The sequence below is a fragment of the Schistocerca cancellata genome, chromosome 4, assembly GCF_023864275.1.
Source record: "Schistocerca cancellata isolate TAMUIC-IGC-003103 chromosome 4, iqSchCanc2.1, whole genome shotgun sequence".
NCBI lineage: Eukaryota > Metazoa > Arthropoda > Insecta > Orthoptera > Acrididae > Schistocerca > Schistocerca cancellata.
Genome location: NC_064629.1, coordinates 540721678 through 540742503, shown reverse-complemented (window position 1 = coordinate 540742503; position 20826 = coordinate 540721678). Strand labels below are relative to the sequence as shown.

The 20826-nt window shown below is 38.0% G+C and overlaps 1 protein-coding gene across 2 annotated transcripts in view; it reads left to right on the top strand.

The window, feature by feature from the left end:
• The first annotated feature begins 497 nt into the window (after positions 1-497).
• LOC126184962 (host cell factor 2) overlaps positions 498-20826 on the top strand; it is a 284341-nt gene continuing 264012 nt past the window's right edge. For both annotated transcript variants that reach the window (XM_049927657.1, XM_049927656.1), the window contains exons 1-3: positions 498-696; positions 10675-10823; positions 15149-15309. In XM_049927657.1, coding sequence (XP_049783614.1) covers positions 537-696; positions 10675-10823; positions 15149-15309 — 470 coding nt within the window. In that variant the 5' untranslated portion in view covers positions 498-536. The remainder of the gene's footprint in view (positions 697-10674; positions 10824-15148; positions 15310-20826) is intronic.

The window sequence follows — 20826 nt, the reverse complement described above, 5'->3', positions numbered from 1 at the left end:
TATGAATTTATAAGATGCTTTAGGAATTTTACTTTATAAATGTTTTGGCGAGTTTCGATATGTCAGCGTATTTATTCACATGTCATTTCTTAAATTTAAAAGCTGAAGCACAATTATGAAAACTACACACATAACAAAACAATTGTACCTTTAAGTAGGTATCTATTTGTTTCAGCTCATCTAGCAAAACGTGCAAAGCTATAAATATAAACCGTACGTAAGAGAATTACATGACCCTGACACTTTATCTATTTAATACAAGATCAAGTTTCCGATATTGTTCATGAACTGCACAAATCTCTCTGCAATGCTTTCGTTGCAGCGTATCTAATGTTAAAATCCATCGTTCCTTTCAATTAATATATCGCGAAAGTTAAGAATATTTACATTATACTCTTTATTCTGTGACAACACTGATGTAGAATATCTCCAGTGGTATAGTCCGTGATCTCTGGTAGTTCTCGTTTGTTTATATCTGACGCTGAGAAAAGCGTCTGTAGCGGCCCCGAACTGTGCATCTTACGGGATAATGTGTTATGGCGGTTCCTATCTTGAGGTGGCAACGAATCACAAATTCTGCAGGGCCTCAACCTCGGCCGCGGCATGGTCACAGGGCAGTGGCGATTAAAGATTTGATGGTGGTCTTCGGAGGAGGCAATGAAGGCATAGTAGATGAGCTGCATGTATTCAATACAGGTAAGCGTTGTTCGGAATTCGATACGAAAATGGCGCTTGTCAGGATTTTCATAACATTGCGTATTTACTGCCTTCTGAACAACCTGAGGTCTTAATGACACTACATTTTTGAGTACATGAACATAAGTGGTTTATATTTGTGTTACAGGATACTTATCGCTATTGTCTTCGCAAGATTACATGATTTGGCGGTCTTAGTATTCAATATGGCAGCCTCCAGTTAGAAACATGATCTGAAGTCTGTTAGGTTAAATGTCAACTGTCTTTTGTTTAGTGACGTAGTGTATCCGCGAAGTTTAAAGTTCGAAGACTGCTGCTAGGTGAAATGTGTACTCTCTCGTGGGCATAAGATTTAGGTATTGAAATTTCTCATAGGTATGAAAATTGTACGTTCGATCTTGTTCGCGACGTAGTTCAAGTTCTAGAAGTGAGAGTTGGTTAGGTTTTTTATGCCGATGTGTAAATTGTTTGACTTTTGGAGTGAGTTGATTTGTTTGTTTATGCCCACCATTACTGGTTTTCATGTACAATAAATGTACGATGTCTTGTGAAAGGTGGATAAATTGTATAGAGTGCTTGATGGATAATAGTAGGGAGGAAGTCATACAGTTTTTGTATATCTACTAAAGTGGAAAGTATTAAATGGAAGACTGATATTAATGTAGGTGTGTTTCTATGGATTTTGTTTCTAGTTATATGTAATAGGTAAACGGCTGCACTTATAAATGCGAGCAATTCAGCATCGAGTCAGATTTAGTATGTTTTGTGATGGTTCTCCAATAGGCTGGTTCATTCAGTATGTTGAGCCCTGATAGTATTGGAAATAACCGAATACTTGGTGTGTGCCTATGTTGCCTTCAGTTTTGTGCCAAGAGCTGAATGTTTGTTAATTGGGAAAAATATTTTCTCGCGATATAAGACATTTGTTCCCCATAAATATCAATACTACATATGTGTAAACTTTTTCAGAAAAATAGTATTGTTATTTAGTTTGTTTTGAAAAGTTTACAATGTAACTATTTTGCCCCATGATAAACAATTTAGTTATCTTAAAGTTTTAGTGGTTGATGACTCAGTTTATGATTACTCTCAAACCCCCCACTCCCCAAAGAGCGTTCAGTTTTTATTTAGACTTTTTAATCGCCTGTTAGCTTGAAGATACATTTATTAGGAGGGGCTACTGAATGTACGGGTTTTAGTAGTTAACTACATTGAATAATATTTAGAATCACTAGTAGTAGTCTACATTTTATTTAATTTAGAATTAAAAAAAGGCACTTGGTCTTCTGTGTTAGTTTGTACAATACCTATATAGATGGTATTCGTAAGTAACAACTGAGCCATAGAATAGCCTGGGATCTGTTTTTGCTCCATAATTAACACTTTTCGTTATTTATAAGTAAAACTGAGAGGTAAATTCGAAAAGCTGTGTTAAGCTGGGTCTCATAGTAAGATTTTGGTGCATATGTAGTATGTAAACCATGAAAAATGAAAGGGCATTGTATAACTCATACTAGCTTAAAATGTTGCATACATAACACAAGGAAATGCTGATTACTGGTGATGGCTGTCCGTTTCATTATTTAATTATCTATATTTGATTTTTGCCTGTAATACTTATGTAAAACATGCAAGTCATGTGACATAAAAATACCTGAAAAATGTTTTCTGTTATGGATATTGACTTTTTTAAGCCCTGTTGGTGAATTTGGCACGATCTTACAATGCCGGTGGAGTCTGAGATAATTACATATCACAGAAAATTGATTGTGTCTGTGAGAATCGGGTACCCTTTTGAACAGTTGTTTAGCTTGTAAGCAAAGTATGCTGGTAGCATACATTTTGTAAATATTGTGGACATACGCATTTAAAAAGTTGGTTAATGAAATATAGCATGTTTACAAAAGGCATATATTTTGCATATTTACTTTCATTTTATTTTGGGATAGAAATTTCTTTACTTAGATATGACTAAGACTGAACTGAGTAATGTTATTTATCTGGAAAAAGCACAATGGCCAGATAAAATATTGTTTTTAAAGAAGGAAAAAAGTCTTGTGTTGGTTCTGGAAAGATGTGTATCGAGACCAGATTTGGAGATTTGTAGAAAAGTATTGCATGAAGCAGTAGTTTGACAAATATTTAAAGTGTTTGTTGATGTGTTAAACATTTGTCGTGCAGCTCCTGAAACCCATGGTTTGAAACTAGCCCACTGCCAGTACTTCCTTTTTTGTATTCCATTAAGCGATATATGCACATAGCTTTTTTTTTTTTTTTTTTTTTTTTTTTTTTTTTTCTCCATTTTAAACATAGCTGCTGAAAACAAAATGGGTGGTAGAGTACTGTGAGCAGTCTAGTTACTTGTTACTCTATGCTAAATTAAAGGCAGGATAAATGTGTACCATATTTAAATATTTGTAGGGCAAATAATATTGTATGTTAGTCGTACACTATTGGTTAAAGTGTGTGCCAAATTTCATTGTGGTATTCTAAAGGAAACACCTGTAAATAAATTTTGTTTTACAGCTATTCATATTGCTGGCTTTATATCAACCGCACTTGATTTGTAAACTGGTTTGATGAACATCAAACCATTGTTGAAATGAAATTGACTACATAATTAAGCACACTTAACTATGTAATTTAAAAATTGTGCTAAACTATGCCATATAGCAATTAACATAAATAATGTAAGGCATAGTATGCATTTGCCATTTTATATAATTTTTAATTTACAGTAGTTGTAGCTCACATTTATAGAGCAACTGTGTGCACGTGCTTGCGCATTCACTTCTATTGTGACAGTAATTCACTTCAGTAGATACGAGTTAAAATTAGCAAAGCACTGTGAGGGAAAGAGAATCAGTTCCACTGTACACGCTTAACTCTTTAAGCACATGTGCTCAGGGAATGAAGTGGCAGAAAACTGCTGGTGTCATGAGGTAAAATGCTTATTGGCCCAATAAAATGTTCAGAGGCATACGTTGGAATACAAGAAGCACAAAGTGGAACAATGCGCTTGTCATATTCAGACATGAGCAGTTGAATGTTCTATTGGGAAATAAAGCATTTTGCATTGTGACACTGACACATTTGTACCACTTTGTCACCTGAGGATGTCAACAGAGAATGAAAGCATATATTAATAAATGCACGTGATAGTCAAAGTGGTTTTCTTAACATTCATATTAAGTATGGAAGCACAACATGATCATATATTAACTTCATTCCAGTTATTTGAGTGGGGTAAAGCATATACACCTTGAGTTACTTCTACATGACAAATGATGAGTGTGCAGCATAAAAGAGGAGTTTTGGCAAAAAGTTTTTATTAAAGCCGTATCAGTCACAGGGACACAGGAGTTTCTAAATTTATTCTTATGAGCAAAGCCAGAGGCAATGCAAAACTTGATTCTGATTTTAAGGATTTTGATGTTCATAAAATTAAAGTGGGGCCAGATGCTAAATGCTTTTCAACAGATTACAAGACCTTTTGCTTGTGCTTATGACAACAAATGGATGCGTTCTGTTGTACAGAGAGATGAGAAACGAGAAGTAGACCTTTTGTTCACACATCATTGTGGACCAACCCTTTCTTTTTCATAATCAAGAAGGCCAGATAAATTGATTGTGCTAAAAAAAATTCAACTGCCACTGGAAGAATGGACTAGCAGGTGAAGAACTGCAAAAAGCCTCTGATTATATCAGAAAAGAACATGTTGTTACATCAGTTATGTAATTATAGCTTCAAAGAACTAGGTTATGCCATTTAAAAGAAATGTGCAATACATAATTTTAGACAGGTTTTGTGTGGATCACCATAACATCTTTCGTATTAAAGATGAGTAAAAAAAAATTCTCTTTGCAAGGCACCCGGGTAACACAGTCAAATAACAGGTAAATCATTGTTTAATTATATTTATTGATATTAGTGTATCTGTAAAAAAAAATGGAGGTATAATTATTAGTAGTTACTGTAAGCATGAGTTACTGTGTATGTTAAAACATCTTCACAGTTAACATGGGAAAGCCAAATGTGAATTTACATTTAAGTCTAAAATTCTAATAATGTCATAAATTGAGTGGCATTAAATAAAAGGGCTTTATGCAATACATGTTAGTAAGAAGTCCAAAGCCCTACAGACTATGCACAAGGTGCTACACTTCTCAATAAAATAAAATTTATTTTTAAATGTTCCCTCTGGAACACCATCACAAAATTTGACACACACATTAACAAAAAATGGATGACTGACATACTTTTCTTCAAAATATAGATCAGATTTTGAAATTTTCAAAGTTAATAATAATAATTCACGTGGGAAAATTCAGCATTGTTATGAATATTGTCAACCAGCACATACTTTCATAGCTGATAAGAAACTAAATATAATGGTGCAAATTTTTGGACCTATACCTTCTGAGATATGGTGGTTTTTTTTAGGTTTCAAAATGTAACAAAAGCTACGTAATATTGGATGATTTAAAAATTAATAACTAAAAAATGAACAGTCCAAAAATTTTTAATTTGGGATTTTTCATGTAAACAACTGTCTCTGTAAGTGTATAAAAAAAGTGATCAGTCTGGGATTTCAAAAATAAGTTAGTGGATTTGATATGGGCTGACCTTATAATTATTTTTAATGCATTTAGATTCACTTGAGTTTGACACTACATAGCACTGCATGCAGGTTGTAGCATAGTTGATACGTTAATACTGTAATGACAGCTTACCTCCATTTTAATATTGTCCTAACATTCTTGGATATAGTGAAACAGTTCTCCCATGACTATTTATTTATATAGTTACTCATTCCTTGAGGAGTTGTCAGGCCAGAAATATCAACAGCCTGTTGTTTGTTTGCTATTGGCAAGGCTACTTGACATATTGGGCATTGAAATTGATTTTGTGTGAAAAATGGTCATTGTCCACACAGCTTTTGAAGTGTTGCCTGTTTGTATGTCAAGACCAGAGCAAAGGTCATTGCAGTGTCCTAAGAAAGGCCTCATAACAGAAATACACAGTTGCAGGACTCTATGGTCAATCAGCCTGTAGTAAGAATTTGAGATTGTATGTGATACCTACTACGAGTACTATAAAATCCTTCTTCTAGTAAGCAGCATGCATCCCATGGGAATTAAGTCTATGGAATATCTCTTTCTGCCTATTCATTGCCTTTGTTAGTCTCAATTATGTATAAAGCTAGCAAGCCCAACATAGCTTAAATATGGGATATACATCTCAATTGAACCCACACATTTTCACAGCACAGCATTTTCTGTCTTGCCCTGGGTTTTAATAGAAAACCTGTACATTGTTGTTTAATATAATATATAGTCTGTGTATCTCCAAAAGTTTATTAGCATATCGAGTAAAGCTTAGAAGTAGACCATTCAAGAGCTTTCTGAAACTTTTGGTAATAAATTTAAACTATGACTTGGTAGTATAAATAAATGGTTAGAGGAGACCACTTGTTGACTAGATTGCCTTGTGTGTGTGTGTGTGTGTGTGTGTGTGTGTGTGTGTGTGTGTGTTTTTGGGGGGAGGGGGCTTCCGACAACTCATCTGCTGTTTGGTGGGTGATCACCTTTCCTTCTAAATTATTTATAGTTTCAGTTGAAAATGTTCGTTTTACAGTTTAGGTTATTTACCTTTTCCAGCAACCATGCTGGTCACATTATTCTATTTCCAAATTTTATGTCACAGCATCATATTGTGTTAGACTAGAGACATAACCACAGTTGGAAAAAGATTGGACACTGTAGCTCCTTGGCTGTATCGGTCATTGTGGTTCATTACATGTACCATAGATAATCAGTTTTTGTTGAAATGATATGGAAGACATCAGTTTACAGAGTGCATAATCATTTTTTGTAAGTATGCCTACAGGCTGTGTATATGATCTAACCCACAGGCTTCAGCTGGGTAAGAGTGAACATATTAGTCTTTAATACCATTTGTGAAATTGGTGATACAGTTGAATTACTTTCTTCCTTAGTTACTTTAAAAGCTATGGAAGATTAAATTGGAATGGCTAGCTATAAAACGAATTTCCGCCCTTCTCTGTGATCTTGCGATGGTTTATTGTGAATGAAACACGGTAGTATATTACATGGTTTAAGCTTTGCAGTGATACCCTTCATATTTAATCAGTGAAGTTTGTAAGGTTGATAACAAATGGTGTTAATGAATACTGTGAGCTTGCTTACCATCCTATTTATGTATATAATCTTTATCTACACAAAGCAGATTTTTATTGGAATCCTTTATTAGTTTACTGTTATCTGTGATACTTCCATGCAGAAAATGGTCAGTGCTGGCAGAGAATCTGTAGGTGCTGCTCATGTTTTGACACAATTGTTCATGAATTGTGAAAATGTGACAATTGCCATGGTTCCTTATTTAGAGGATGCACACTGCCTCCTGTAACTTCTGCCACTGGAGTTCGTGCCAAATAAACAAACCCATTTTGGAACTTGCCTCTCTTCATTGGATCTTCTCTCTCACTTCTATCAGTCCTGCCTGGTAATAGTCCCAGATCAATGAACAATACTCGAGAATGTCGAACAAATGCCATGCTTTCCCTACTGTTTGTTTCGTGTGGTCATTCAACATAAGGCTGCTCTGGATATTTACCCCTATGTACTTTACGGTAGATACTGTTTCCGGCAATTTGTCATCAGTGGTGTAGTCTCACAGAAGTGCATTCTTTTCCTATGTATGTGCAATATGTTAAATTTATTTATGTTCAAGGTAAACTGCCACAGCCTGCACCATTCATCAATCCTCTGGAGGTTGTTCTGTTAATAGATACTGTCATTGGCCTTGTCGCTTTCTTATATACAGTTGCATCATTTGTGAACAGTCTTAAAGAACTTCTGACACTTTCTACTAGATCGTTTATATATGTTAAAAACAGTAAGCGTCCTTTCACACTTCCTTGGGGTACTCCGGAAATTACCTTTGCATCTGTTGATTTTGTTGTTAAGAGCAACATGTCGAATTATATCTCCAAGGAAGTCTTGAATCCAGTCACAAATCTGGTCTGATATTAGATAAGCTCTTAAATTATTATTATTTTTTTTTTGTCCCCCCCCCTCCCCCCCACTAAATGGCAGGGTAGGATGGTGTCAAATCTCTTCCTGATGTGAAGGAACACAACTACTAAGTGAGTGCTGTTGTCTACCGTGTTAGATATGTGGATGAAGTGAGCAAGTTGGGTTTTGTAAGATCTCTGATTGTGGACTCCATGTGGATTTTCCTAGAGCAGAATTTTGTTCTCAAAAAATGTCCTAATTCTTCATCGCGAAACATTTCATAAACCTAAAACAGATTGGCATTAGCACTACAGGCCTATAATTACGTGCATCTGTCCTGTGACCTTAGTAGAAAACAAGAACATGAGTTTTTTCAGTTACTAGGTACACTTAATTGTTCCAGTGACCTGCGATAAACTGCTGCTAAAAGGGAAGCAAGTTTTCACATAATCTTCCTACAATCTGATAGGTATCTCATCTGGTCCTTATGCCTTTCCACTACTAAGCAATTGTATTTGCTTTTCTATTCCACAGTTCCTTATCTCAATATCTGCCATTACTACCTTTGTATGATAATTGAAACAAGGAACTGTTAGGATCTTCCACGATGAAACAACTCAAAAGACCAAAGTCAGTATTTTGGCCTTCTCTCTGTTATTTTCCATTTTCCTGACAGTATAGTTACTGCGTGAATGAATAGATTTCAAACTGCTCACTGATCTTTTGTAAGACAAAAACCTTCTGAGGTTTTTACTCAGATCTGTTGACAAAATTTTACTTTCAAGGTGATTGAATGCTTCTCTCATTGCTCTGCTTACATGCATGTTAGGTTTGTTCAGTTTTTGTTTGTTGGCAAGGTTTTGCGTTACCTTGAATCTCTGATGTTACCCTTGTTTCTTGGAGATCATTTACTGTAGTCTTCACAGTTGGAAAGAGCGTTTGCATGATATTACGTTTACAGAACGAGGTGTCATAATGTTAGGACTCTAGGCTTCTCTTTGCTAGTACAACTTTTCAGATCCCATCCGGCCATCCAGATTTAGGTATTAATGTGGTTTTGATAAATTGGATGTGCAGATAGGGACTTTCAAAAGAGCATAGATTTCCTTTCGTTTATTATCCTTCTCAAGTTTGAACTTTTGATCCCTTTCTAATAACATTGTGGTCAATGAGACATAAGTCATAAATATCATAAGTTTGTTACTTTTTCATAATGGTGCACTGTCAAATGTGTCACAAAAATATGAGTAGATGAAATGTGATGTTAAGACATTGTGTGTGAAATGAGTGAGCTGTATCTCATGGTCACTGTTTACACTTAGTCTTTCTTCCTCATGCCTCTTGTGAAATGATCACAATGAGAAAAAATTGGACATCATGTAGAGCCTTACTGACATTTTTCCCTGTATGCTATTAGTGAATGTAACAGGAAAGGGATAATAGATGGTGGTACCAGAAGTACTCTCAGCCACACATTGTAAGGTGACTTTACAAAGTATAGATGTAGATCTTTCCAAATTACTGCCGAGAAACATTTTATTTGTAAGACAAAATGGAATATTGAGTCAAATGTGTAATTACTTTTCAGATTTCCTACCAATCTAAACTCATCATACCTCCACAAATTGATAATACTGGTAAAGAAGTTCAGACAGACAGGAATGAAATTGGGGGGGAAAATGAGGGTGAGTCTGGTAGTCTTGTCTTACACTGTAAGACTGTGAGGCTTGTCCAGTATAGGCAGATGTCACTGTCCCTGGAATTGTCCTCTGGACCTTAGAAACATTCATTCACACTGTCACCTGGATCATAATTCTCACTTGGAAGATCTGAATAATCATCATCAAAAATCTTCAAATTCCCTTCTGCTCCCTGAATATGGCCATCTCTAAAAGCAAAAGGAACTTCAAAACAAAAATAGTAACTGTGAATTATCAAAACACAATCAAAATAAGTATAAGAAAGCAATCAAGTTTCATACATTGATAACTAACCATGTGAACACACAAACTGACAAAGTATTCAAAATATATCGTTGCAGATGGTGTCTACAAGAGCACATAGAAAGTAAGAGTAATCTTGGGCTCCATTCAAAATGTAGTGGTGCCAAATATTTTGTCTGGTGAAGTTTCCTATATCATGGTTCTTGTTGGAATATGTTGTATGTTACAGCTACTGCAAAAAAGTGCTTTTGGAAATTGAAAACAGAGCTGCTGGATTTGTTTTTACGCTTGAGTGGCTGAAGGTCTGTGTCCATTGCACATAGCTTGCTGCACTATGTTGTTGGTATTGGTAGTGAGGTGTTCTAATCGTAGAATAAATTTATCTATTCCCTTTCTATTTGTTTGAATATATTTGTGGTGAATTTATGTGGCTGCATAGTCCTTTGTCCAGATACTGACAGACCAATTTCCCAACAGTCCAGATTGCTGGTTGTTGTTCTATCTATGGGTGAGTGATGAAGACATGCCTTCTTAATTAAAGGCTGCAGATTATAGTGGACCCCCCCTCTCTCTCCCCCCCCCCCTCTCTCCCCCCCTCTCTCTCTCCCCCCCTCTCTCTCATCTCTCTCTCCCCCCCTCTCCGTGTGTGTGTGTGTGTGTGTGTGTGTGTGTGTGTGTGTGTGTGTGTGTGTGTGTGAAGTCCTCATTTGATATCTGGATTTTGGTTTTCTGTGGGTTCAAAGAAAATCAGTTGAGGTGAATGGTAGGATGGTTCATTAAATAACAATATTTAAATAATAATATGCCTAATTTCCTCCGTTGTCCATGAGAACTTGAACGCCATTTCTGATGACATAATTTCTGCCAGAGCTACTAACCTTCCTCACTTCATTTTGTCTGTCTTATTTAGAACCAGTTTAGTGCTTGGGAATTTTCTATTACCTTACAAAATTATCTTGAATCATTGGAAATATATTTTGTACTCTTCTCTCAACAGCTACAAACCAGTGGTTTGTACCAGCAACAAAAGGAGAAGTACCACCAGGATGTGCAGCATACGGGTTTGTTGTAGATGGCACTCGAATACTCGTCTTTGGGGGCATGGTCGAATACGGAAAATACAGCAATGAACTGTATGAATTACAAGTAAGTGGAAAAAAAAAGTTCTTGCAGTGGCAAGGACTTGCTGAGTATTACACACTATTTAGTACGTAAAACACGAAGTATGTTCATACTTAGATTTAATGCTCTATGAATAATTACTGTATATGATTGATCTTTTTTTTTTAAATTGTGTGTCCCATAAACTATAAAAAATAATCATATTAAAACTGTGTCAGTGGGACTTGAACCCAGGCTGTAACCATTCACAAGCAATGCTCTTGCCACGAAAGAAAAGGTTAAGAGTTTGAATCTTGGTCCAGCACATGGTTTCTGTTCAGCAGAAAGTTTTGGAAACACATGGAAGTAAAGTTTCTCCAGGTATACAGGGTGGTCCATTGATAGTGGCCGGGCCAAATATCCCACAAAATAAGCATCAAACGAAAAAACTACAAAGAACGAAACTTGTCTAGCTTGAAAGGCAAACCAAATGGTGCTATGGTTGGCCCGCTAGATGGTGCTGCCATAGTCAAACGGATATAAACTGTGTTTTTTATATAGGAATCCCACTTTTTTTATTACATATTCGTGTAGTACGTAAAGAAATATGAATGTTTTAGTTGAACCACTTTTTCGCTTTGTGATAGATGGCGCTGTAATAGTCACGAACGTATAAGTATGTGGTATCACGTAACATTTCGCCAGTGTGGTGTTCAAATGGACCGTTTACCAATTGCGGAAAAGGTCGATATTGTGTTGATGTATGGCTATTGTGATCAAAATGCCCAATTAGCGTGTGCTATGTATGCGGCTCGGTATCCTGGATGACATCATCAAAGTGTCCGGACTGTTCGCTGGATAGTTACGTTATTTAAGGAAACAGGAAGTGTTCAGCCACATGTGAAACATCAGCCACAACCTGCAACAAATGATGACCAAGTAGGTGTTTTAGCTGCTGTCGCGGCTAATCCGCACATCAGTAGCAGACAAATTGCGCGAGAATCGGGAATCTCAAAAACGTCAGTGTTGAGAATGCTACATCAACATTGATTGCACCCGTACCATATTTCAATGCACCAGGAATTGCATGGTGATGACTTTGAACGTTGTGTACAGTTCTGCCACTGGGCACAAGAAAAATTACGGGACTGACAGATTTTTTGCACGCACTCCATTTAGCGACAGAGCGTCATTTACCAGCAGCAGTAATGTAAACCGGCATAATATGCACTACTGGGAACAGAAAATCCATGATGGCTGCAACAAGTGGAACATCTGTGACCTCGGCGGGTTAATGTATGGTGCGGCATTATGGGAGGAAGGATAATTGGTCCCCATTTTATTGAAGGCAATCTAAATGGTGCAATGTATGCTGATTTCCATGGTAATGTTCTACTGATGTTACTACAAGATGTTCCACTGCATGACAGAATGGCGATGTACTTCCAACATGATGGATTCCGGCACATAGCTTGAGTGCGGTTGAAGCGGTATTGAATAGCATATTTCATGACAGGTGGAGTGGTCGTTGAAGCACCATACCATGGATCACACGTTCACAGGATCTGACGTCCCTGGATTTCTTTCTGTAGGGAAAGTTGGATATTTGCTATTGCGATCCACCGACAATGCCTGACATAATGAGTCAGCGCATTGTCAATGTCAATGCATGTGCCAACATTACGGAAGGCGAACTACTCGTTACACGTATTGCCAAATGCATTGAGGTTGACGGACATCATTTTGAGCATTTATTGCATTAATGTGGTATTTACAGGTAATCACGCTGTAGCAGCATGCATTCTCAGAAATGATAAGTTCACGAAGGTACATGTATCACATTGAACAACCGAAATAAAATGTTCAAACGTACCTACGTTCTGTATTTTAATTTAAAAAACCTACCTGTTACCAACTGTTCATCTAAAATTGAGCCATATGTTTGTGATTATCACAGCGCCATCTATCACAAAGCGAAAAAAGTGGTCCAACTAAAACATTCATCTTTCTTTACGTACTACATGAATATGTAAAAAAAATGGGGGTTTCCATTTAAAAAAAAAAAAAAAAACAGTTTATATCTGTTTGACCTATTGCAGCGCCATTTAGCAGGCCAACCATAGCGCCATCTGGTTTCCCCCTTCAAGCTAGACAAGTTTCGTTCTTTGTAGTTTCTTCGTTTGATGCTTATTTCATGAGATATTTGGCCCCATCACAATCAATGGACCACACTGTATAAATTATGTAGCAGATGGAGTTAGATGAGATTGACAGATAGTGCTAAGGGGTGTCATTGATCCAACCACTAGGGATGATTAAAATTGTTAAATTATGGAAAAATAGCAATACATCTTTGAAGGTATGCCTGCAGAACCTGTAGGATGGTGCTCAGCATTTTCTGCTGAGACATTGTTGTTCTTTGTAACAGTTATCAATGTAGGAAAGATAATGGTGAGCAAATAACTGTGATAACTTGCCCATTGCTCTCATTCCACTACTTCTTTCTGATAAAAACAAATAAATTTTTGGAATCCAGGCCATTTTTTTCACATAATACCTGTTTGATTTCCGTAAACTCCTCTGACATGAGCTGTTGCTCACATGACTGATGGAAGTAGTTGTGACCAAACAAAAGAAAAAAATCACCAGTTGATATTTTATATGATCTGTAGAAGTGTTCCTGGGTCAGGAAGCAGTGTTGTATTAACAGATTTCACATTATGTAATAAATTCTTATTTGGAAACAATTAAAAAAAAAAGTGCCACTATAGATTTTTTCTGGCATATGACACTGGTGAATAGTAATCTGAACTTCAACAGAGTAAGCATTAAGGGCAGACATTGTCAGGATTATTGTATGTCATCTTCTCACAGTGGATACGACATCTTTATCACGTTGTTGACCTTTTATCTACAAAAAACATTAAAGTAGTTGCCTCTAATTGCATATTTTGCTTATAGCACCCTTTCACTGATTAAGGACCTGCCATTAACTGTTGAAGAAAGCCTGAATAGTTCATAAACAAGCTTTTGGGAGGAGAAAATAAAATTTATGGTTTACTGTCCAGTCCATGCTAATCTGTTTCAGTGAAGCCATTCTGGTATTAGTTCAGAGAAATAGTGAAAAAATCTAAATTATGATGAACGGATGGAAATTAAAACCCAGTAATGTACATCACAAATGATTGCACATGCATTAAAATTCTTCAGTGTGCACTTCACAGATGATTTGAGAATGAGTGAAACAGTTGCAAGGGTGTGCTGGACAGTAGGCTTGCTTTAAGGCATTGTGGTTCTATCATATTTTATTCAGTAATGGGAATTTTTGATTGCCCATAATGGCTTTAAGTTTAAGTGGAATTTCTTTTGTCTTAATTTCTGGAACTGTTGGCTCCTTACACCGGTTTTAGTAGCCCTATTTAATGAAATAATACTGACTGCAGCTATTATGTATCTTCTTTGTCACAATGGAAATAGTATCACTATTAAAACATAGTTTCCATTGTGAATGAGTGCTGTTAATGAGTATATTATGTCAACCTCTTTATAAGACTGTACCCATGCAAAATTGTGAGTAAGCCACAGTGATTCTTTGTGTTGAGAAAATTTCTCATAAATTTCCAAGCACTGATAAACATATAAAGGCTGGAATTTGACATGATAGTCAGGGGCAACAGTGAGAGCCAAAAATGGAAAAATGAAAAACTGGAACTATTTCCAGCAGTGCAAGGTTGTTCTGACATTAACAGACAAAAAATGTTAAATTTATTTCAGTGCCTGGACAAAATGGTTGCTGGGAGTTTTGTGGCCAATAGTATTGTGAAATTGGTGTAACTGCTGCCAGCCTTTATTTAAATACATGTGCTGGCTGGTGCAAATGGAGAACAGTATACACTGGTTGTTACACAATTTGTGTACAGAGATACCCATGTCTTTCTGCATATTTATATGAAATCACAATTTTTCTCATTTTATCTTGCTTTTAAATTGCATCATACTTCAGATGGGTGCTTTAAGGGACTTAACATATACAAGCTCATAAATACTTAAAAAGCCCTGATAAATTTTCCCCAACACACCATTAGACATTGTGGTTTATTCACGATTTCAGCTTTGAGTACATGTCACATAAAAAACATGATGTGGTAAATCCTCCTTCAATGTTCATATTGTTCATAGTAAACCAGATGAAAGTACTAATGGTATTTGTCATGATGGTCTGGTAATGGCATAAACATTTGTATCTGTTGCTGGCTGCAGCAGATTAGTATTAAATTTGTAAGTTGTAACTGACAGTGCTTGGGGAAAATGCAAATTTTGTAGTGCTTGCACTTGTACAAGGTGTACATTTAAAAACATTTAAATTAAAGGCTAGCAGATGGGAGTGGCGGAGGTTACGACCCCGCCCTCCGCGGAATGGACACCCACCGTGCCCCAGACTTGGACATAGTTTCACTCTCACCAACAGTAAGGTCTTCCTGTTTGGAGGCTTGGCAAATGAGAGTGATGATCCGAAAAACAACATACCAAGGTATATATAAAGACAGTTGTAGATTTTTTTTTTCCCTCATGTCTATAACTTTACCTCATTTTTCTATCTTTTCATGGTGTATGAAAATAACTGCTGGAAAAATTTGTGACCTTTCATGTATTATGTTTGTGATATGAGAACATATAAGTAAATATATGATTAACTGCTTTGTGTAGCTGCATGTGTTAATGTATTTGTTAAAATATTTGTGGAGAAATGTTACTGTAGGTGTAAATGTACATTAGCTTTCTGTGTATAGATGTTGTGAGTGCCAACTATGTTTTGTAATACTGGGAGTATGACTCTATATTTAATGTTCTAAATACACCTTGTAATACTTCATGACAACTTACAGATGGGGGAGGAATCAAGAGGATGCAAACAATACATTGTTTTCTCTCATTCAAAGAAAAAGCACTAAAAGAAATGGTTTGAACCCAGGAACTACACACTGGCAATCTTAAATGGTTCGAGGTTTGGTGAACGTTACATGAATTTGAACATGTAACTGTAAAATGTTTTACCAGTAAATGAATTAAACTGCATCAAATTATCACTGAGATGGGTATGGGGCAAAAAAAAGGTCATAGGCACATAGGGATGGAAATGTGTTCCAGGGGAGGTACCCCCATTTCACTCAAGGAGGTGATGATATTTCTGTCTGTCTCACTCCAGTATCAGCACTATGCAAGCAGCCCGCCAGCATGAAGTAAGCCAGACAACCACGTGGAACATTCTCCATTACAACTGCCACCATCTATATGACTTAAAGCATGTGCAAGCCTTACTATCTCAAGAGTTGCCACACTTCACCTCTTAGCAACAAATAATCCTGAGTTAATAACGGGCATCAAAACCGATTCAGGGATTAGTGAACACAGGGTTGTCGTAGCGAGTTTGAATATTATAATCCCCAAATCCTCGAACAATGTACCTATTCAAAAAAGCAGATAAAAATTCACTTGACGCCTTCCTAAGATACAATCTCCACTCATTCCAAATTTATAATACAAGCTCGAAATTTAGTGCGGACTTCAGTGCGAGATGCTTATAACAGTTTCTACAACGAAACTTTGTCTCGAAACCTTCCAGAAAATCCAAAGAGATTCTGGTCGTATGTGTATTATGTTAGCGGCAAGAAACAATCAATGCTTTCTCTGCACAATAGTGATGGAGATACTATCGAAGAGAGTGCTGCCAAAGCAGAGTTACTAAACACAGCCTTCTAAAATGCCTTCACAGAACAACACAAAGTAAATATTCCAGAATGCGAATCGAGAACAGCTGCCAACATGAGTAACGTAGAAGTAAATATCCTCGCAGTAGTGAAGCAGCTTAAATCAGTTAATAAGAGTTAATAAAAGCAAGTGTTCTGGTCCCGACTGTATACCAATTAGGTTCCTTTCGGGTATGCTGATGCATTAGCAACATACTTCACAATCGTATACAACTGTTCGCTCGACGAAAGATCCGTACCCAAAGACTGGAAAGTTGCACAGGTCACATCAATATTCAAGAAAGGTAGTAGGAGAAATCCACTAAATTACAGGCCCATATCGTTAACGTTGATTTGCAGCAGGATTTTAGAACATATTGTGTTCTAACTTTATGAATTACCTTGAAGGAAACTGTCTATTGACATGCAGTCGGCATGGGTTTAGAATACATCGTTCCTGTGAAACATAACTAGCTCCTCTTTATTAACATGAAGTGTTGGGTGCTATTGACAAGGGATTTCAGGTCGATTACGTATTTCTGGATTTCCGGAAGGCTTTTGACACTGTACCACACAAGCGGCTCGTAGTGAAATTGCGTGCTTATGGAATATCGTCTCAGTTATGTGATTGGATTTTTGATTTCCTGTCAGAGAGGTCACAGTTCGTAGTAATTGACGGAAAGTCATCGAGTAAAACAGAAGTGATTTCTGGCGTTCCCCTAGGTAGTGTTGTAGGCCCTTTGCTGTTCCTTATCATATATAAACAATATGAGCAGCCGTCTTCCGTTGTTTGCAGATGACACTGTCGTTTATCGACTAATAAAGTCATCAGAAGATCAAAACAAACCACAAAACGATTTAGAAAAGATATCTGAATGGTGCGAAAATTGGCAGTTGACCCTAAGAAACGAAAAGTGTGAGGCCATCCACCTGAGTGCTAAAAGGAACTCGTTAAACTTCTGCTACACGAGAAATCAGTCTAATCTAAAAGATGTAAATTCAACTAAATACCTAGGTATTAAAATTACGAACAACATAAATTGGAAGGAACACACAGAAATTTTGTGGGGAAGGTTAACCAAAGATTTTGTTTTATTGGCAGGACACTTAGAAAATGTAACGGATCTACTAAGGAGACTGCCTACACTACACTTGTCTGCCCTCTTTTAAAATACTGCTGCGCGGTGTGGGATCCTTACCAGGTAGGACTGACAGAGTACACCGAAAAAGTTCTAAGAAGGGCAGCACGTTTTGTATTATTGCGATATATGGGAGAGAGTGTCACAGAAATGATAGATGATTTGGGCGGGAAATCATTCTCACGAAATTCCAATCACCAACTTTCTCCTTCAAATGCGAAAATATTTTGTTGACACCAACTTACATAGGGAGGAACGATCACCACGATAAAATAAGAGAAATCAGAGAAAGATGTAGGTGTTCATTCTTTCTGCGCGCTGTACGAGATTGGAATAATGGTGAACTGTGAAGGTGGTTCGATGAACCCTCTGCCAGGCACTTAAATGTGATTTGCAGAGTATTGATGTAGATGTAGTTTTGCAGCTGGTTCATCGCACAGGCTCTCATGGTGCTCGGATTTTCCATTCATCCTACTCACAGATGAGGCTACCTTTATATGGGCTGCATTGTCAACCTTCACAACAGTCGCCTGTGAGCTACAGAGTATCACTATGCTATGGTGACAGTGAAGCATCAACACTGGTTGATCCTCAGTGTGTGGGCAGCGAATATTGGCAACAGACTTGTGGGACCAGTCATACTTCGACAATGTCTCGCAGGCTGGTCGTATCCACACTTTGTGTGGGTGTCCCTGCCTCCCCTGCTGGAAGATTTGCTTTTTGTTGCACGAAGGGGAATGTGGCTACTAGGTGATCACACTCCATTGTACTGCCCTCTTGAGTGTGGTTCTAAAACACTAGTACACACAGAACACTGCCTCTTGTGTAGTGTGTTATCAAGTATGCTTTGTCACTGAAACCTGCACTATCAAATATCGTTTTATCTCCACGTTGAAGTTAGCGTAACACCTTCAGAATGTCTGTGGTGATATGTTCATATAACCTTTGTATTCTCTCAGGTATTGTTTCCTGCAGTTTGTCCCAATTTAGCAAAATCGCACCGTGTATTGTAATGACGTCAGCAGGTCCGTCAGTATCAGGATGGATGAGTGAGGTGGTGACATCACAAGTGTCTGAGGCCTAGCTCCAAAGGCTTGTGAGTGTTTCTTCTGTTCAAAGGTATCAGTGAACAGTGGTACCTGTAATAACATTCTATGAATGTGATTGCCACAGTGAATATTTTCTTTTCCGGCGTGCAGGAAGAGGGCTGGGCTGCTCGCTCAGATGGTGCTGAGGAATGCTAGACACAGCACTCAGCTCGCATAGCTTGCAGCAGGTCAGCATCTTCTGTCAGCCACGGCTGTGAGATCAGGCAGTAGTGGTAGCATGGAATGATGTTCAGCCACAGCTGGCATGCTGACATCTCTTAGTTGAAGTCCTCAAACAGGCAGCAAGCAGCACATCATGGTTCGCCAGTACAGTTAACCTCTAACTAGTGAGTCAGTCATTCCTTCAGGCTCAGCAATGCAGATGGAATGACCAGACATAGATGATATGTCTGAAACGGGTTTATTTAAAGCCAGACGTCATGTCATCGTAGGAGGTTAGAGCAGCCATGTATTCTCGTTTAACTACAGGTGTCAGCAGGCGTGTCTGTGCTGTGGTGTCTACTGAAACGCCATGGAGAGGCAGGGCTTTGATGTTGCATGTTATTACTCTGTATTGTAGAGTTTGCAGAACAACAGTCTGGGTGCTGTCTGACTGCAGAGTTTGCTCTCCTTGCAATGGCTCTGCTCACTGTGTGGTAATGAGTTAAGTGTTGCCCTGATTTTACAATATTGGCTCTCTTCACATGCTCTAGATTATGGTTTTGACTCACAGACTTTGTCCTTTTACGGTCTGTGACGAGCAGTAGCTGTGAAAGTTTATGGGTGAACCAGGCAATGGGCTTGCTGTGCAACAATCCTTCCTTCAAAAAATTCGCCACAAATTTTGGGTTGGTGTCACTCTGGAACAACTTCATATACTCACGTTATATTTACAAAGGTTTACATTTAGCAATTATTGTATAACAACTTTTTAAAAGTGGATTATACTGCTTATTACTGTTCCTTTCCTTAAAATCTGAATTTAATCCCTAATTACTGTAATCTGATAACAAGTATTGACTGAGGGCATATTGTGAGGGCGTGAGCTTTTTGAAAACTTCATGACTTATCGGGTATTTGAGGAGTGCTGTGGTGAGTGTCTTCAACATGGGGTGAAAACAAGATGAAACCGTGTTGAGACATGGGGTTGAGCAGCCACCCCTTGTTACAGATGTCGGACGTCGTGGGCCGTGCAGACCAGTAAAACAGGACAGGCAGCGAACTGTTCTGGAACTAACATCAGTCTTTGATGCTGAGTACAGTACATGTGTTTCTGAACACCCAGTGTTACCAAACACTCCTAATGACACGCCTCTGAAGCCGACGATCCATGTATGTGCCAATTGGCAACTTAAGACTGACACAAGCACATGACCATTGATACTGGACGTTGATTGGAGTGGCAGAGCATTGCATGGTGATATGATACCTTTTTCATCATGCTGATGGGAGGGCACAAATCTGTCATCTTCCAGGGGGGAACGTCTTGATACCTGTACGGCGGGACAGAGAAAAGCTGGTGGTGGCTCCATTATGTTCCGGAGAATGGTCACGTGGGCATCCATGGGTCCAGTGGAGCTCTTGCAAGGCACCGTGATGGCCACAGAGTATCGTACATTGGTTGCAGGCCACATACACCCTTTCATGATGATTGTTTCCCAGTGGCAGTGGCATGTTTCGGCAAGATAATGCGCCTTGTCAGAAGGCCAAGAGTGTGATGGAGTGGTTCGAGGAGCACAGTGGTGAGTTCCAGTTGATGTGCTGGTCCTCCAACTCTCCAGATCTGAACCCGATCAAACACATCTTGGATGTAATTGAACATGACATCGGAACTTGCGCCCTCTTTCCCAGAACTTATGGGACTGAGGTGACGTGTGTGCAGTTATGGCACCAGTTCCCTCCAGCGACCTACAAAGGCCTCATTGCTTCCATGTCGTGGTATTACGTGCCAAAGGTGGTCGTACCAGCTGTTAGATAGGTGGTCATTATGTTCTGGCTGATCAGTGCAAGTTGTGTAGTAGAAACATGCACAGTAATAACATTCTGACTATGTTGTTCTCAGAACTTTTGAATA